At 48.7% G+C, this 15,871-nt stretch overlaps 1 protein-coding gene across 3 annotated transcripts in view; it reads left to right on the forward strand.

The window, feature by feature from the left end:
• CACNA1E (calcium voltage-gated channel subunit alpha1 E) overlaps positions 1–15,871 on the forward strand; it is a 269,347-nt gene that overhangs the window by 72,114 nt on the left and 181,362 nt on the right. For all 3 annotated transcript variants that reach the window (XM_039483760.1, XM_039483761.1, XM_039483762.1), the window contains exon 5: positions 207–346. In XM_039483760.1, coding sequence (XP_039339694.1) covers positions 207–346 — 140 coding nt within the window. The remainder of the gene's footprint in view (positions 1–206; positions 347–15,871) is intronic.

The following is a 15,871-nucleotide window of genomic DNA, read 5'->3' on the forward strand; positions in this document are numbered from 1 at the left end:
CCCTGCAGTTAATTATTCAAGGGTTTTGTGGGGCCTCAGCGTGTGCTAAGAGCAGAGCGGGCAGAGTGAGGTCCAATGTCGAGTAGTGAGCATGGTGGAACAGCCAAACTCCAGCACAATGTTAAATAAAAAGGTATAAGCAGCATTCCCCTCCGGACGTTTGCTGCGACTCCCTCTCTCACCAATCTCTTTCGTCCCTTCCACAGGAGAAGACAGAGCCTTACTTCATTGGGATCTTTTGCTTTGAAGCTGGAATTAAAATAGTTGCTCTGGGATTTGTTTTCCACAAGGGCTCATACCTCCGGAATGGCTGGAACGTCATGGACTTCATCGTGGTCCTCAGTGGGTAAGTTCTCCTCGGTGCGTGAAGTGGTGTGGCCAAAAGACTGGTGAGGAGGGTGCTGTGTGGTAGGATCCAACAGCAGGTCGCTGTGGTGTAAAACCAGAGCAGTAGGGGTCTAATGTCAGGATCTTGGGACAATTGCCCTATTGAATCCATTGTCAGGGATTAGAATACATCCCCAAAGGAGGGAAAGTGCACAGATGTTTGTGTTGCAACCTCATTAACCAAATGCTGTGCTCCTTTGAGGCCTGACTTTGACTAGCGCTACTTACTAGTCCCTATTAAAGGCTAGGAGCTGCTCTTCAGTCTGCTTTAATCCTGGGCTTCAATCCCCCAGCTTGGCAGGGGCTGGGCATGCTCCACTTGTGACATGCTTACTCTCAGAGGCAAGAGAATGACCTCATTTTAACATGCTGGATGGAATCATGTTCAGCTTTCCTCAGCTAGAGCAGAGGTGTCTCCCAGACACTGGGACTCTGTGATGGAAAAGCAGAATAGGAAAGTGGGAGTGCGTGTGGGGTTCCTGTTGAAAATGATGGGCAGATAGTTTTGATGAGGAGCTGGTCAGCTCTGGTATTGGAAGCAGGGGCTGTGTTAGAATTTCAAAACTGGGGCATGGAAAGGTTCTTTTACCAGCCACTCCAAAAGTGCCTTCTGGGGCCCAGTCACTAGTGTGCTGGCTTCTGCTTTCTCAATAAAAATGAAGAAATAAAATGAAGAAAAACAGAAAAGAAAGCAGTTCCAGGTGGGAATCCATTTCCACATAATGCTCCACTCAGCAATCCTTTACGCTGGGGCAGGGTGCTGACTTCACGGATGGTCGTCTACAAAGCACTTCTGGACTACTGGGAATTGTTGGCCGTGCCATATGTCACTGGACTGGTGGTTAACCCAGGATTTGTGACGCAATCTCAGGTTTCACCTCTGGATTTGATGTCAGGAGATGTTAACGGTCTCCACACAGATAATATGAAAGCAAACAAACATCTTTTTTGGTAAATTTGCTAGAATGATGATAATTTGCAGAGACAAATCAAACAAGCAGGACTCCTTAGCTTCCCAAGTGCAATCCCTCTTGGACAGGGACCTTTGGAAGTGGAGTGTATTCAAACTGGTGTCCACGGAGACTGGGGATTCAAAGAGGGGAAAAAACCCATCCAGACTACAGCTCTATTCCTTTGTACGTGTTGTGCTGATTGAAATATTGCCAATCCATGCAAAGAAGCCAATTTAGTATATAGAAGCAGGTGGCTCCTGTCATCTGTGGATCTCAGTGCACATTATTAACAATAATTAATAAATAACTTCATTAATAAAGCCTGGCATATCCCCTGTCTTATTACATCCTCCCCATGTTGCAGGGGAGGTAACTGAATCACTGAGGTGAAGTGAGTTGCCCAAGGTTTATTGCCTAATCAGAGACCGAGCTAGGAGTAGAGTCCAGGAGACCTGAATCCCAGAGCTCAGTTACATTGTCATGCCTGCCGGGGAAGTTTATGCTCGGGTACAGGGTCCGAAGAGGAAGGGCTGGAGTGTTATTGAAGGTGGCAGTTCCCCACCATGTGGGCAGGCTGCGGAGATGGGATAAAACAAGGCTAAGGGTGGACTGGCCATCTTGTTCAAATGTCTGCTGCCTAGGTATAGCTCATGGCTGCAACTGCCCAGCCACATCTCCTGGCAATGAATGCTGGTGGCAGGGGCGGCTCTAGAGCCCAGCGGGGCAAGCAGCCGCCTGGGGCGGCCCTTTCCCAGGGGGGCGGCAGGTTGGGCCGGTGGACCTGATGCAGTCATGCCTGCGGGAGGTCCACTGGAGCCCCGGGACGACCGGACCTGCCGCAGCCATGACTGCGGACGGTTCGCTGGTCCCGCGGCTCGGCTGGACCTCCCGCAGGCATGACTGCGGCAGCTCAACCGGAGCCGCCGGACCGCGAACCGTCTGCAGCTGCGGGAGGTCCAGCTGAGCCGTGCGACCAGCGGACCCTCCGCAGTCATGCCCGCTGCAGGTCCGCTGCTCCCGCGGCTCGGGGGCGCCTCCCGGGCATGATTGCTTGGGGCGGCCAAATTTGTAGAGCCGCCCCTGGCTGGTGGGCCGGTATTCCACGTTGCATTTAGAGAGACTCCATGTTGGGACTGTCCATGCAGGAGCACCTGTTTGATCGCAGTGAGTTCCGTCACTTGTCTGGCTGCTAAAGCCAACGAGGCAGGTCCAGGGAGTGCATCAATGTGTGTGTCTCCAGGGGTATGCTGTCATGGGGCAGTATCAATCACTCACTGTACAGTATCCACCAGGCAGGATGGGGCACTGTTGGCTCCCTGCTTTGATAGGAGGAAGACAAAGGGGGTCTTGCCAGAAGTACAGTGATGGGCAATTCTGATTGGTTGCTGGCATCTTTGACAGATGGTCTGCTATTTAGAAATGTCTGTTTGGTAGAAGAACTGTGGTGAAGGAGCAAGGGACTATGGCCATGGATTCTGCTTGCCCAGTGCCACTAGTGATCATGGGACCTGGAGGGATTTGATGGGAAGCTTGTCCATCTCTGCTTTCTGCTGGTGGTTTTCTGTTTGTCAGTGGACGTGCCTCACTCTTCAGAGAGTAACAAGCAGAAGATAGACTGTTTCCTGGTGGATTTGCAACGTCTTTTCAGGTGTGCCATAGGTTCACACTGTACAGGGTACTGGGTCACGCTGGATGGGGTGCGACTCATAATGGCCCTACGATGCACAGGCATGAGGGGTGGTCCCATGCCCTGGGGATTGGGTGTGTGTGGGATTGCAGCTGGAGATGATCTCATGGGCTTGTCTTTGGTGTCCTTTTCTTAATGGCTTGGACATTTGCCAGTTGGAGAGCAGCCCCTCAGGCTCTGCTGTCCATCCCCTTCTTGTGCCATTGCCCAGTGCTCACCCACTGGCACATTCAGGCCATTTCCCTCTGGAACTTACTCCGAGTCTGCTCTCACCAGTACCCATGCTAAGGAAGCTAAAAGGTTACTATGAACCAATGAAATCCCATTGGCAGGCTGTGCCATGTCTGGCCCTTCTCCAGGACTGCCTTCAGCAGCTAGCTCACTTTTAGGCTGTACGTACAACAAATACTCATGCTCCAAAGGACTGTGATTTAGGAGGAGCAGCTGGGTGTGTGTGTGGGGGGGTATTCCTCCTCGCTTACTCCTTAGCAATATTGAACACAGTGAGAAAGTCCTCTCCCACTGCTCTGAGCCATCGCTTTCCCCAGGCACCCTCCTTTCCCTCGTTGTCAGGCTGGTGAGGGCATGGCTAGCTGTGCTGCTCCTCATTGCAGCCTGGTCAGCTACTGGTTTCTCTTCCCCATGACCCAGCAGTGCTTGGCTTGCAGAGGCAGCAGGGGTCAGTGAAGTTGATCCTATCTCGGTATCCTCTTCGGAGCTTTCCAAGCTGGCTCCTAGGCCAGGTGAATGATTGTAGGGAGCGGAGCAGTGGCCTCTCTGCTGGGACAGATCAGTGTCTTTCCAGAGTCATTTTGCATCCCTCTCCTCTTTTCCTAGTGATGACTCTGGCTGTGATTCACTGCCCAGGCGACTGGCGCATACATACATTGTAGACTTGCACTGTGGCAGACCTGGAGCAGCAAGGAGATAGCCAACTGTGCTGAGTCTGCAGATGCCTCAGGGCGGTTGATGTCACAGAGAAGTACCACTCCCCTCACCCCCTGCCCTCCCTGGGGTGGAGTGGGCAATCCCCTCTCTTCTTCCAGGCTGGAGGTTTCCTGGTTTATAGCCCCTGAGAAGCAGGATTCCAGATGAGCCCCTGAGCCCCTGCAGCTGGGCTGGTGCATGTCACCAGGGGCGTTGCAGGGATATTCCCCGCACAGTCTCCTGGAGAAAATGGAAGACAATCTCACCCCCTATTTACGCTGACAAAAACGTGGAAGGGAAGCTCCCAGGTGGGCTTTGGATGGGGCAGGCAGCTTCCCAGGTGGAGGGGAATAAACAGGAGGCTCTGGCTTGAATCTGTCAAAAAGCAGGGCATGCCCTGGGATGAGGGAGGGGGGCTGCATGAATGGGAACTATGGAGACAGCCCTCACCAGACCAGGGCCCTTCAGCAGAGAGGCAGAGGGGGTTTCTGGCACAGGCCTCCTCTCAGTGTGGTTACCAGTGGTTACCAGTCACCTTTCCCCTCTCTCCCTACTGACCGTGACTGACAGGAGGCTGAGTCAGCACTCAACGGTTACTCACCTATGAACACGTTCTCAATTTCTTTCCGAGCTTCTCTGTGCTCTGGGCCTGGTGCCAGGGAATCAGTTGTCGAGGAAGGGCTCTGAGCTCCATACAACTCGACATGCTGACAAATATCAGGGACCCAGTTACCAAGCACATAGGCCTCAACAGCAAGTGTCCTTGTGGTTTATTTAGAAAGTGCTCCCTTTTCTGGTGGTGGGTCTGAGGGCAGCACCTCCCCTTGCCTGCCTCACATGAGACCTTGCTCTTGCCAGCTGTTGCATGGCTTTCACCCTGCCAGCGATGCGCCTCTCCCAGCCCCATTCTTCTGTGGATCACTACCTGTTATAACCATTGCTGGACACTCCTGATGTTTGAACAGCCATCCTGTGTCCTGATCTTCACTTCAGCAAGACAAAACCTGGGCAGAGCAGTAGCTGTGAAGCAGCTGAAAGCGCCCCCGGAGTTTCTGCTGTTGTCTCACTGCTGGCAGATAGTTGGAGAAAGACAAGAGTTTTGTGCCAATAATATTTGATGTATAAAGGATCTTCTAAGGAGGCGACTGCAATACTTGAGCCCATCTCTCCCAACCCATCCAAGGCCTGGTTCTGTGTTTGGACTAAGATCCATGCTGTCACATCTGAGAAGTAAAAGCTTGTGTAACGAGGAGATGAGGTAGGCTGAGGTTTGAGTGCTGTGGCATGCTCAGGACACTGCCATAGATGTAGTGTTTGCCTTCGCACCATGTTACCCTTTGGGATTTTGTGAACCCCTGCTGCTCTAGGCATTGGGTTGGAAGGAACTATGGGTAAGATGCAGAAAAAGTTTTGTTGTTCTGTGTAATGGATTTGTCGAGTGATCATGAAATTCCTAAGTGTATTTGCTGTTCTACATTATTAGAGGATTTCTTCAGCAAATAATTCTTGGGCTGCCAATCATTCTTGTGGTGAATATTTGCACTGTGAAGTTCATGCTGGGTTGGTTGGTTAGTTACATAAGTCAGGTAATATTGTTTCTGCTCCCTGCCTAGGTGACTTGCATAACTAATCAGCTGAGATCAAATGCAGGATTTTGCAATGAAATATGCAAATTGAAATTTGCCTTCAACAAGTATTTGCGTGTTTGTGCTTAAAAGTCTCTGTTCAGGAGGGTAATGGGATATACAGGCTATTCAAGGCTTATCAGGTGAAGCCCCCGGGTACCAAAAAAATTCCTGGGGGAGAGAGGACACTGTCATTGAAGTGTAAAGTATGGTCCTTGGGAACTGCTCTGGAGTTTAGAAAGAAGCCCATCCTGTTGATCTCTGAGGAGCTAAACAGTTCAGGAGTCTGGATCAATGTTAACCAATCAGAATGAGTACATAATTGACTGCATCTTGACTAGATAGTGATCATTCTTTGACGAGCTAATCAACACACACACATATCTGGTTCTTGACTGGCTCATCAGGAGTTAAGACAGTGTTCTTTTTCAAAGACCTGTAGCTCATTTCACTCCTCTACAAAGTGTCTAATAGGAAAAGCTGTTACACTTTTGAAATCTGTGGCCCTAATGTAGGGCTGTTCAGATCTTTACGATAGAAACATTTGGATGGTATGGAACAATACATATATTGGATTCATGTTTCCGGGAACAAGCTGAGAATCTGTCCTGTTACTGTGTTGGCATTGACTTTGCCTCAATCAATATTTATTTCTTAGATCAATAAATCTGGATATTCATCCCAATGGAAACTAATAATCAGAATTGACTAACATTCTAGCTTTTACTTGATAGCTAACGTCACGCTATCTGGAGTGGCTCATGACAAAGATTGCCAACTTCAGAGCATGAAGAAGAGCTCTGTGTGGCTCGAAAGCTTGCCCTTCTCACCATAGATGCCGACTTTTCCTTGTGCCTGGGGGTGCTCGACCCCTGGCTTTGCCCCAGGCCCCACCCCTACTCCACCCCTTCCCTCAATGCCACACCCCACCCCCTCCTCTCCCACCCCTGCTCCACCCTGCCCCGCCTCTTCCCACCTCATTCCTCCCCCTACCCCCGAGTGCACCGCATTCTCGCTCCTGCCCCCAGCCTCCTGCATGCTGTGAAACGGGTGGGAGACATGGGGAGGGAGGGGGAGGTGCTGATTGTGGGGCTGATTGTGGAGTGGCACCTATGCCTCTCACCAACAGAAGCTGGTCCAATTACCTCCCCCATCTTGTCTTTCTAACCTCAGGGCAGGCTGTCAAAAAGCAAGGCGGACACCCCAAACTGGTGGCATTTCCATAATTAGATTTCACCAACCTAGTAACAAATGTGAACTCCCAAAGAACTACAGTAGTCTTGTAATGCAGTCACAGACAGTCCCTTTAGACACTCCATCTTGCCACCCAGGTGAGCTGGACTATGTGATAAATGAATTGAAGAAGAGCTCTGTGTATCTCGAAAGCTCATCTCTCTCATCAGCAGAACTTGGTCGAATAAAAGTTATTACTTGACCCATCTTGTGTATGTGATAAATGGTCACTTACACCGAAGATCACAAAATATTTAGGTTGTTCCCAGTCTCAAGAGACAAGTCATTTTCCTGAGGTCAATGTGTACCATAGATCTCACACCAGAGACAACACTTGTAGCCAATCCTGTTATAAATAACTAAAGATTTATTAACTAGGAAAAAGAAATGAGAGTTATTTACAGGTTAAAGCAAGTGAGCATATATATACAAACGAGTTTCAGTCTGTGATTCAGAAAGTGACAGAGTTGTAGTAATCTGTCAATTCAGAATGTCTTTCAGGACTAACCCATGCCAAGCAGCATGGTGACCTCTTTGCTTATGTTTAGGAATCTTTGCCCTGCCAGATAGCATGAAGGAGATTCAGTTTCTTCTTGTCAGAAATTTTTATCCCCTTCACTCCAGAGTCCAAACTGATGGGATGAGTTCATGCATAGGTCTCTACTTCCTGGAGGAAGTGAGGAATACAATCAACAGGGCCTCTCTGATGCTACACAATACCTAATTTCACTTCAATAGGCCATCTTGTGTGCAGGATGAGCCCTTTGATTAATGCTTCTTTTCCAGTTTGGTGAGTTACACAATTACAGAGGTTTACAATGCAAACACTCATGATAACTTTACATCAAGGGCTATAGAGGTTATAAATGAGATCAATACATGCAGCATCCAACAAGCATTTTATAAAGTCTAAACATGGTGAACACATTCTTATCAACTTAAATTTCTGTATCAATTTTGATAATGCTAACACACAGGTGAGTCAGAGTGGTTTCCAGCTATCCATTTGTTAGTGTTCAGTGAGGCCTGGGGTCTTGGCATGAGCTGACAGTGTCACAGCTAACACTACAGTTAAGTGTATAATTTTTTTCTGTTTCTAACCTGTACTGCCATGTAATCATAATTTTCTGAAAAAATGCATTTTTTCCATTCTTGCTTTTCATCTGAAGGGATGGGTTTTTGAGAGCAAAATTCTGTCCTTCATTTGGAGGTATGAGTGTTTGTGTGGAAAATGTGCTTTTCCCTGTTGGTGTGTGTGTGTATATATATATATATATATATATATATATATGTATATATTCATTTTTCCCCCCACACAACTAAAAATTGGCCAGCCTTTGAAATTTAAATTGACAGCTCTCCTTGAGTAGTATGTCCAGGATCAAATATGGACAAATATTGGCTGGAAATTAGCATAATTATCAACATTAGAAAACTGCCTATTGAGCATATGTAGGATCTTAGCACTCATCATTTTTGTAAACAGGGACACCACTGCTGACACCAATTACCATCTTTACTGCTAGTATCAGCAGAGACACCAAGGACTGAATGGGTCTGGAGAATCAACTCCCTTCTTCCCCCTAATGGTGGCCTATCCACCTGACAAGACAGTGGGAGAAGCTTGCACTCCCAATAACCAGCCATGCAGTGCCTGCTCCATGGACTTAGAGAGGACGTTTGTCCCTAGAACTGTCAGTCAGGGACCTTTCACCTGAATTAAATTCACATGAAATAATTTTAGAAAGCAGGGAAGGAGAAAAAAGGGGTTAACTCCTTGCAAACGGTTAGATGGGCATGCTCTGCACAATGTGATTCTTTAGTATTATAAAATTTGTATTGGATTTTCTATAGCAATTACAATAATAAAACAATAACAAGTCACAGGAGAGAGAGAGAGACAGAGTTGGGAGAACTTTTTTACTATGCAAAAAGAAAGTCTTTGCAAACTTATATGGAGACCCAGCTTTTGTTAATTGCAGATGCTAACAAAGAGATTCTGTTTTTCAAATGGCCAGGCTTCCATAGTGTGGTCCTGCTGATCCATCAAGCCTCACTGATACCTGCCAGATCCAATTCTTTGACATTTACACCTGTCGAATGCAGAGAAATGACTTGCTAGGGGAAGGGCTTAGAGGATGTGAGGATCGATGTAAACCAGCTAGATCTTCTTGGTGCTCTGCTCCCGCAGCCTTAGTTCTGTGTGAGTGTTGATGATGCGGGAAGCAGCAGATGAATTATCGACTGTGTAAAACCAGGATAAATAAATTGGGGTCAATAAAAAAAGTACTAGCTTCAGGCCTTTTAACAAGAGTTTAATAATGGCTGCTGCACCTGAATGCCTCTTGGAAGCTCAGGGGGCTTTGTGGTTTTCATTAAGGTACTTCATGTGGTGGAACGTGGCCAGGGTGAATGAATGAATGAATGAATGAACACCGGCCTTTTGCTATGCCAGGGGGTAGTACCATGCGGAGCCTGCCACTCCTGGGCTTCCTTACACATGCACTGTGCCATTAACCACCTCATAACTGGCCTGACAGAACCAGCCTGTGCTGGAGTGAGAGGTGAGTAGCCTCTGAGTCATAGACCTTCCATTGTGGGGTGCTGAGGGTAATTCTGGGTCAGAGTCTCCCCAGTGTGGGCTAAGTAGCATTTGCTGGTGCATCTTATCCCAGCTGTGCTGTTCACTGGGAAATCCTCTTTGCAGTTACAACCCATGCTGTGGCATGGCTGGACTGAGGTGCAGGGGACAGTTGTTAGACAGCTGTGTTTCTATTGTTGCTGCAAACCTCTAGACAAGACTGAGAGGCAGAGGGGCAGCTCTGGAGCATTTATTTCCCGTAGCTGGTGACACATTTCCTACGTGATGGTCATAGGCCCCATCCCTGCTCTCCTTCTGGGAATCCTCTAGAAGGGTTGGGACAAGGCGGGGAAGAAAGCTGTTAGGTTCCCCTCCCAGAATTTCCTCCATATTTTTATTTATTGAAGGGGCGGGCTTAGGGGAAGGGCTTTTCCCTTGTTCCCCCCTCAATACTAGCAGAGTAGCAGGCAGCTCAGCCCCAACACTTTGCAGATCCTTTGAGATGTGCTTGCATCTCCAAGGGTCTTCCTGAGAGGCAGTGTCCTGTGCACGGAGGGCTGGCCTGTATCTCTTCCTGCTGCTCCACTTCCCCCAAGCCTACAGCTGTGCGGTTCCAATGGAATCCTGCCCAGGAGGCTGTTCCTGGCACCTCCATTAAGTGTGAAGCAGCTCTGCACAAGAGAGTTTGCATTCTGGGGCTGATTCCCCATCAGGCTTGAGGGAGGATGGTGTGTGTCCTCCAAGTCCATGGACAAGAGAAGATGGTGCCACAGAGGTGGCTGTGCCGAGCCTTGGGTGTATTTGTGCATGGGTATATGCATGCATGTGTTCTCTTGCTCTCATCCACACAAACATACATACAGAGAATTGCTAGCAAGTTATTTCCCAAGAGCAAACATCTCCATTTCCACAGGTGAAAGAGAACATTGTTACCCAGATGTCTGTTCACCTACAGCTCCTGCTCCAGTCAGTGTCCTTTTTCCCTGGGGAAGAATATCATCTGTTTCTCCTAAATGGATCTCCTTGCTTCCTGTGCAGCTGGGCTCTACCCCTCCTCTATCTAGCACCCAATGACATTAGCAGTTCACATGTATTAACTAATCCCCCAAACTCCTGGGAGGCCGGTGTCCTACTCTCCATTGTACAGACTGGAAACAGACAGAGAAGCTGTCTTGTCAAAGTCAACATAGCATGTGGTTGGCAGAGCTGGGATTAGAACCCCAGAGTTCCTGGCTCCAAGTCCTGGACAATCCATTAGACACGCTGTCTCTCAGATGTTCCCCACTTAAGGGGACTTGCTTTGTGTGCTCTTCCCATCTGTCTCAAGCTGACAAATGCTACCTGCAGGTCTTTAACCGAACACCCAAGCATGGCATAAGATACATTCTCTCTGGACCTGATCCAAAACCTATTGAAACCAAGTCTTTCCACTGACTCCCATGGGCTTTGGATCAAGCCCTTAATGCAGGCTCTGTATTGAAGACACCACTCCTTGTTTCCTTCCCCCTGTCTCCTGGGTACCCTGTTCCTCCTCACAATAAGGGAGCCATCAGAGAGCCATGTATCTATCCATCTGTATTCAGCCTGTGCCTCTGCTGAGAAATGAACTCATTAAAGTTTGATGCACTGTCAGGAGCTGCCCAGCAGGAAAGGGGGCGGGGGAGGATGAGCAGGGAATCTTTCCCCTCCTATGGAAGTGGAAACTGACGTCCCTGTTTTTGGGTGTGTGTGTTTGCATATGTAGCCTAGCATTCTGTGTGTGTGTTATCCCATGTGAAAGCACCTCTGTATCTTCACCCAGATGCTGGCATCTCCCTGTTTTTGTATCCAGTGGAGAGCTGTGAGCACAAACAGTGCAGTAATTGTGTCCCTTTAGCTGCGTTTTCTCTTTATTACCAATTTGGCTTAAAAGGCTTTAAAAGCCTTTTCTCTCTTTGGGAGAGAAAGTATCTCATTTGTATGAATTGCTGTAGATTAGAGTCCCTCCTTTCCCAGCCAGAGCATTGCCTGCCTCCCTTTGGCACAGGCAGCGATTTTGGGACCCCCCCCCCCATGTGTTTGCTGGTATTCCCAGGTGTGTGCTGCCATAACAACAGCTGCATGCCCTGGGGATGATGGCTCAGAGACCCACTAGACCAATGCTGTTGTGGCAGATGTCTCACGGTGGTGGATCTCTCTTCCACCAGAACAGAGAATGTTCCCAGACCTTCCTATCTAGCAGTGGGTCCAGTCACACCTCCCAACAGCTGAATTGCATCATGACTTCAATTCTGTTCACTTCTTAGGTGAGGGCCTCCCTGAGGATGTGCAGTGGGTCTGCGCCTGCACTGCTTTATTCTTTCTGTCCTTGTTTAAAGGCCTGTCAAAACATGACCTACTCCGAACAGGAGCCCCTGACATCCACTCTGCAAGGTGCAAGGCCCTGCGTTTTTAACTGACCTGCTGCCCGCACAAAGTGGGAAGGTCCTTTCAGGGCTGCTTTCTTTTCTCAGAGACAGGGTGCGGGGTGGGTACTGTGACCCTCACGTACATTCCTCGGGGAATATCCATCCTTGAAGACAGGTTACAATGTGGGTCTAAGTTATCGAGGGCTTTTCTTGACTGGAAAGTTGGAAGGCATGGATTGAAAGGCCCATGAGAGAAGGGATACACCATAACATCAGGGAGTCCCTATCTAACGGCGAGACCCTGAGCAGCAACATCATAACGTGACTGTCATGAGGAAGTCTGCGGCATTATGTGGCCACAGAAATGTGGCTATTTGCCGATGCATGAGGTGGTCCTATTTAATTCTGAATACAAGCTAATCCTCTGGTCAACATAGACAAGAGACCCCCACCCCCTTCTCTCTTTCATTAAATCAGTGAATCATGAATGCTGCTGGTTACCTACATGATGCCTTCCTGATCTCCCTCCCCTCTTTTCTGTCCTTCTAGGACAATTAGGAAAGTGTTTAGTCTTTGGACTGGATGAATAATTTAATTCTCAGGCTTTGTGAATGATTCATGTGCCATATGCTATGGTGACAGGATGTGTGCGACACTGTCACCTCGTGCAAGGGCCATGCCATTTTCCTGGCCTAGCAGAGGGGATGGTGTGTGGGAGGAGAGGGAAGGGTTCGTGCTGCGAGTGGCTTGTCTGGATTCAGATGGTTTTTGGGAAGTGGTGGGAGCACAGGAGAGGCAGGGATAGGCTTCCTACAGGCAGAGCTGTGTGTGTACTGGCAGCATATGGGCCAGGTCTCCAGGGGGCGCCTCCTGCCAGCTTCATTGCATGAATGGGGTCAGAGAGTCCCTCTGTGTGTCTCCCACACAGACATGACTGAGGCCATCTGGTTCCTGCAGTCTGAGTCTCTGCCACGTTCCTTTCTCAGCCCACGAGGCGACTGTAGAGACAACTGATTCTCTGTCATCATCTATGGGCTTGATCCTGAGTGGTGCTGGGCATCTGAAACTCCCATTGATGTGAATGGGACTTTCGGCTCTTCTCAGAATCAGGCTGTCTTTCTGTTGCTGAGCAATGCTTTACCTGCCACCTTCCGTTCGGGCTTTCTAGGTACAAACCTGCAAGGTGTTCAAGGGGAGGGGGGCACTACTCCCACCGACTCTAGTGAGAGCTGAGGACTCCCAGCACCATCTCCCAGGAGGCACTCAGCACCTTGCAGGATAGAGTCCTCTCAGAGCCAGCCGACCTGCTAGGAAGCTGGGAATGAGCGACAGGGGATGGATCACTTGATGATTACCTGTTCTGGTCATTCCCTCTGGGGCACCTGGCATTGGCCACTGTCGGCAGACAGGATACTGGGCTAGATGGACCATTGGTTTGACCCAGTAGGGCCGTTCTCATTTTCTTAGCTTATCATTCACCTGGAAACACTTCCACTTTGTATCGTTCTGGCTGGCAGCTTGTCTGCCTGTCATTCCTCTCCTCCTTCCATCCACTCTAACTGCCTGGGTGGACAGGCTCCCCAGTTCTGCATAACGCCCCCCACCCAAAGCAGCTCTTATATTTAAAGTGGGTGGATGAGAGAATCTTTTTGGCTGCCAGTCATGCCTGTGTTGTCTCAGGAGAGAATTAGAATCATAGGACTGGAAGGGACCTCGAGAGGTCATTTAGTCCAGCTCCCTGCACTCATGGCAGGGCTAAGTATTACCTAGACCATTCCTGACAGGTGTTTGTCCAACCTGCTCTTAAAAATCTCCAATGACGGACATTCCACAACCACTCTAGGCAATTTATTCCAGTGCTTAGCCACCCTGACAGAAAGTTTTTCCTAAACTGCCCTTGCTGCAATTTAAGCCCATTGCTTCTTGTCCTATCCTCAGAGGCTAATGGGAACAATTTATCTCCCTCCTCCTTGTAACAACCGTTTATGTACTTGAAAACTATATCATGTCCCCTCTCAGTCTTCTCTTCTCCAGACTAAACAAACCCAATTTTTCCAATCTTCCATCATAGGCCATGTTTTCTAGACCTTTAATCATTTTTGTTGATCTTCTCTGGACTTTTTCCAATTGGTCCACATCTTTCCTGAAATGTGGCACCCAGAACTGGACACAATACTCCAGTTGAGGCCTAATCAGAGTGAAGTAGATGGAAGAATTACTTCATGTGTCTTGCTTACAACTCTCCTGCTACTACATCCCAGAATAATGTTTGCTTTGTTTGCAACAGTGTTACACTGTTGACCCATATTTAGCTTGTGATCCACTATGACCCCAGACCCTTTTCCGCAGTACTCCTTCCTAGGCAGTCATCTCCCATTTTGTTTCCCAGATATGTTCTCTCCCCTAACCCTCCACTCCCAGTGTCCTGATGGAGAATGAGATCAAGGGATAGGGCTGCACAGAGGGTCAGTAGCAAGTTTCCCTTTGGAAATATGAGCAATGAGGAGTGACAAATGGTCCAGAGTCATCTGGAGAGGTAGGCAGAAAGGACCAGATGTGAGGAAATTCATCCTCTGCACAGCTGATCCTGCCTCAGGGCAATTAACTCTTAACCCTGTCAGGCCAGCTCTGGGGACAGGTTTTCAGGGAGATCAGGGCTGGGGTTCAGTCCAGAAGCAGAGAGATAGGGGCTTCAGGGAACAGAAGGGGCTAGTATCATAAGGCTGGTACCAGCAACAGGAAGGCTCTTCTTTATTTTTAAATCCTGTAGGAGTTGGATTCCTCAGGTTACTAACATTGGGGGCCAGATCCTCAGCTGGTGCAAATCAGCGTTGCTCTACTGAAGTCAGCAGAGCTACACCAACTGCCTCTCCTGTGTTGTCCATGAGCTTCACACCATCCCCACACGTCACTTCAGGCAGCATTTTGAAATGTGTGGGCTGCTCGGAAATGAATCTCTGTCTCTTCTCCGCAGCACCTTGTCTTCTGGGTTACCCTCCCCTCCTTCACGGACCCACCAGACTTTATAAAAAACCTTAGGCCTCTTCTCTCCAAACCAGCACGCCCCATGCCTCTGAGATTGCTGAGATGGGACTGAGGCCTGAATTCCTACATGCTAGAAGTCCTAGGTCACACGGGGAGCTGAGTAGGAAGCAAAGCCCTCACGTCATGCCAGCAAGGAAGGAATAAAACCAAACTCTGTCCCTGTTCTCTGACTTCCATTTCTTTGTGTTAATACAGACCTCTTCCCCTTAAATCACAGGCTGCCAAGTGGCTGGTGGAAGCTCGGATCTGCTGACTGGATGGAGTTCTGGTTAGAAACGTGACCCGCAGGGAAAAGAGGTTGAAGGGTTTATTCCTAATCAGATGCCTGTATTGACAGACAGTATTTATTGCTAACTATAGGCTAAGTGTTAGAACTGGGCTCAGCCAGAGCATCATAGCTAAACTCCCTTCAGGCTTTGGATTGGGATCTGAACATTGTGATCTGGGCCTGTCTCCTGACTCAGAGCTCACTAAAATCAAAGAAGCTGCCATTAAATTCATTAGGCTTTGGCCCAAACTCTGTAAGAGCTGCATGGAACACTGCAATTTTGGTTTACGTAGGTGCATCTGAATATTCCCTGTGGCTTGATCCATCTGGACTCTATCCCCCAGTTGTTGCTTTGAACTGTGCGTTCAAACAAGCTCCAGAGTGAAACTCAGTCAAAACCACTGTGTTTCTCTCTTAGTTTTAAAGACTGACTCAATGCCATGTGGTCTAAATCTGTGCATCTCTGAGGCAGGGTGTAGGGTCGTGGGCGAGGTTGGGACACTAATTTACAGCCCTTCTCTGTGAGGATTGGTTTTCTTGGTTTCTTAAGAGATAATGGATGTCTTTAGACCCTGGTTTGAGATATCCGTGCTACGCAGCATCTCGGAGAGCTGGCTTTAAAGCTGCCAGTGGTGCCAGCTTGAAGGAGGTATAATGAACTCCTTCAGATGCTGGGTGCATCTCCTTGTTGGTGGAGACGTCATGCTGGATGCAGCTGGCCCTCGGGAGTGATTGCTGTGGGAGCAAAGGGCCCGTGCCTGGCTGCGCCTCTGGAGCT

This window comes from Mauremys reevesii, linkage group 8 (genome assembly GCF_016161935.1).
Source record: "Mauremys reevesii isolate NIE-2019 linkage group 8, ASM1616193v1, whole genome shotgun sequence".
NCBI classification, from domain to species: Eukaryota; Metazoa; Chordata; order Testudines; family Geoemydidae; genus Mauremys; species Mauremys reevesii.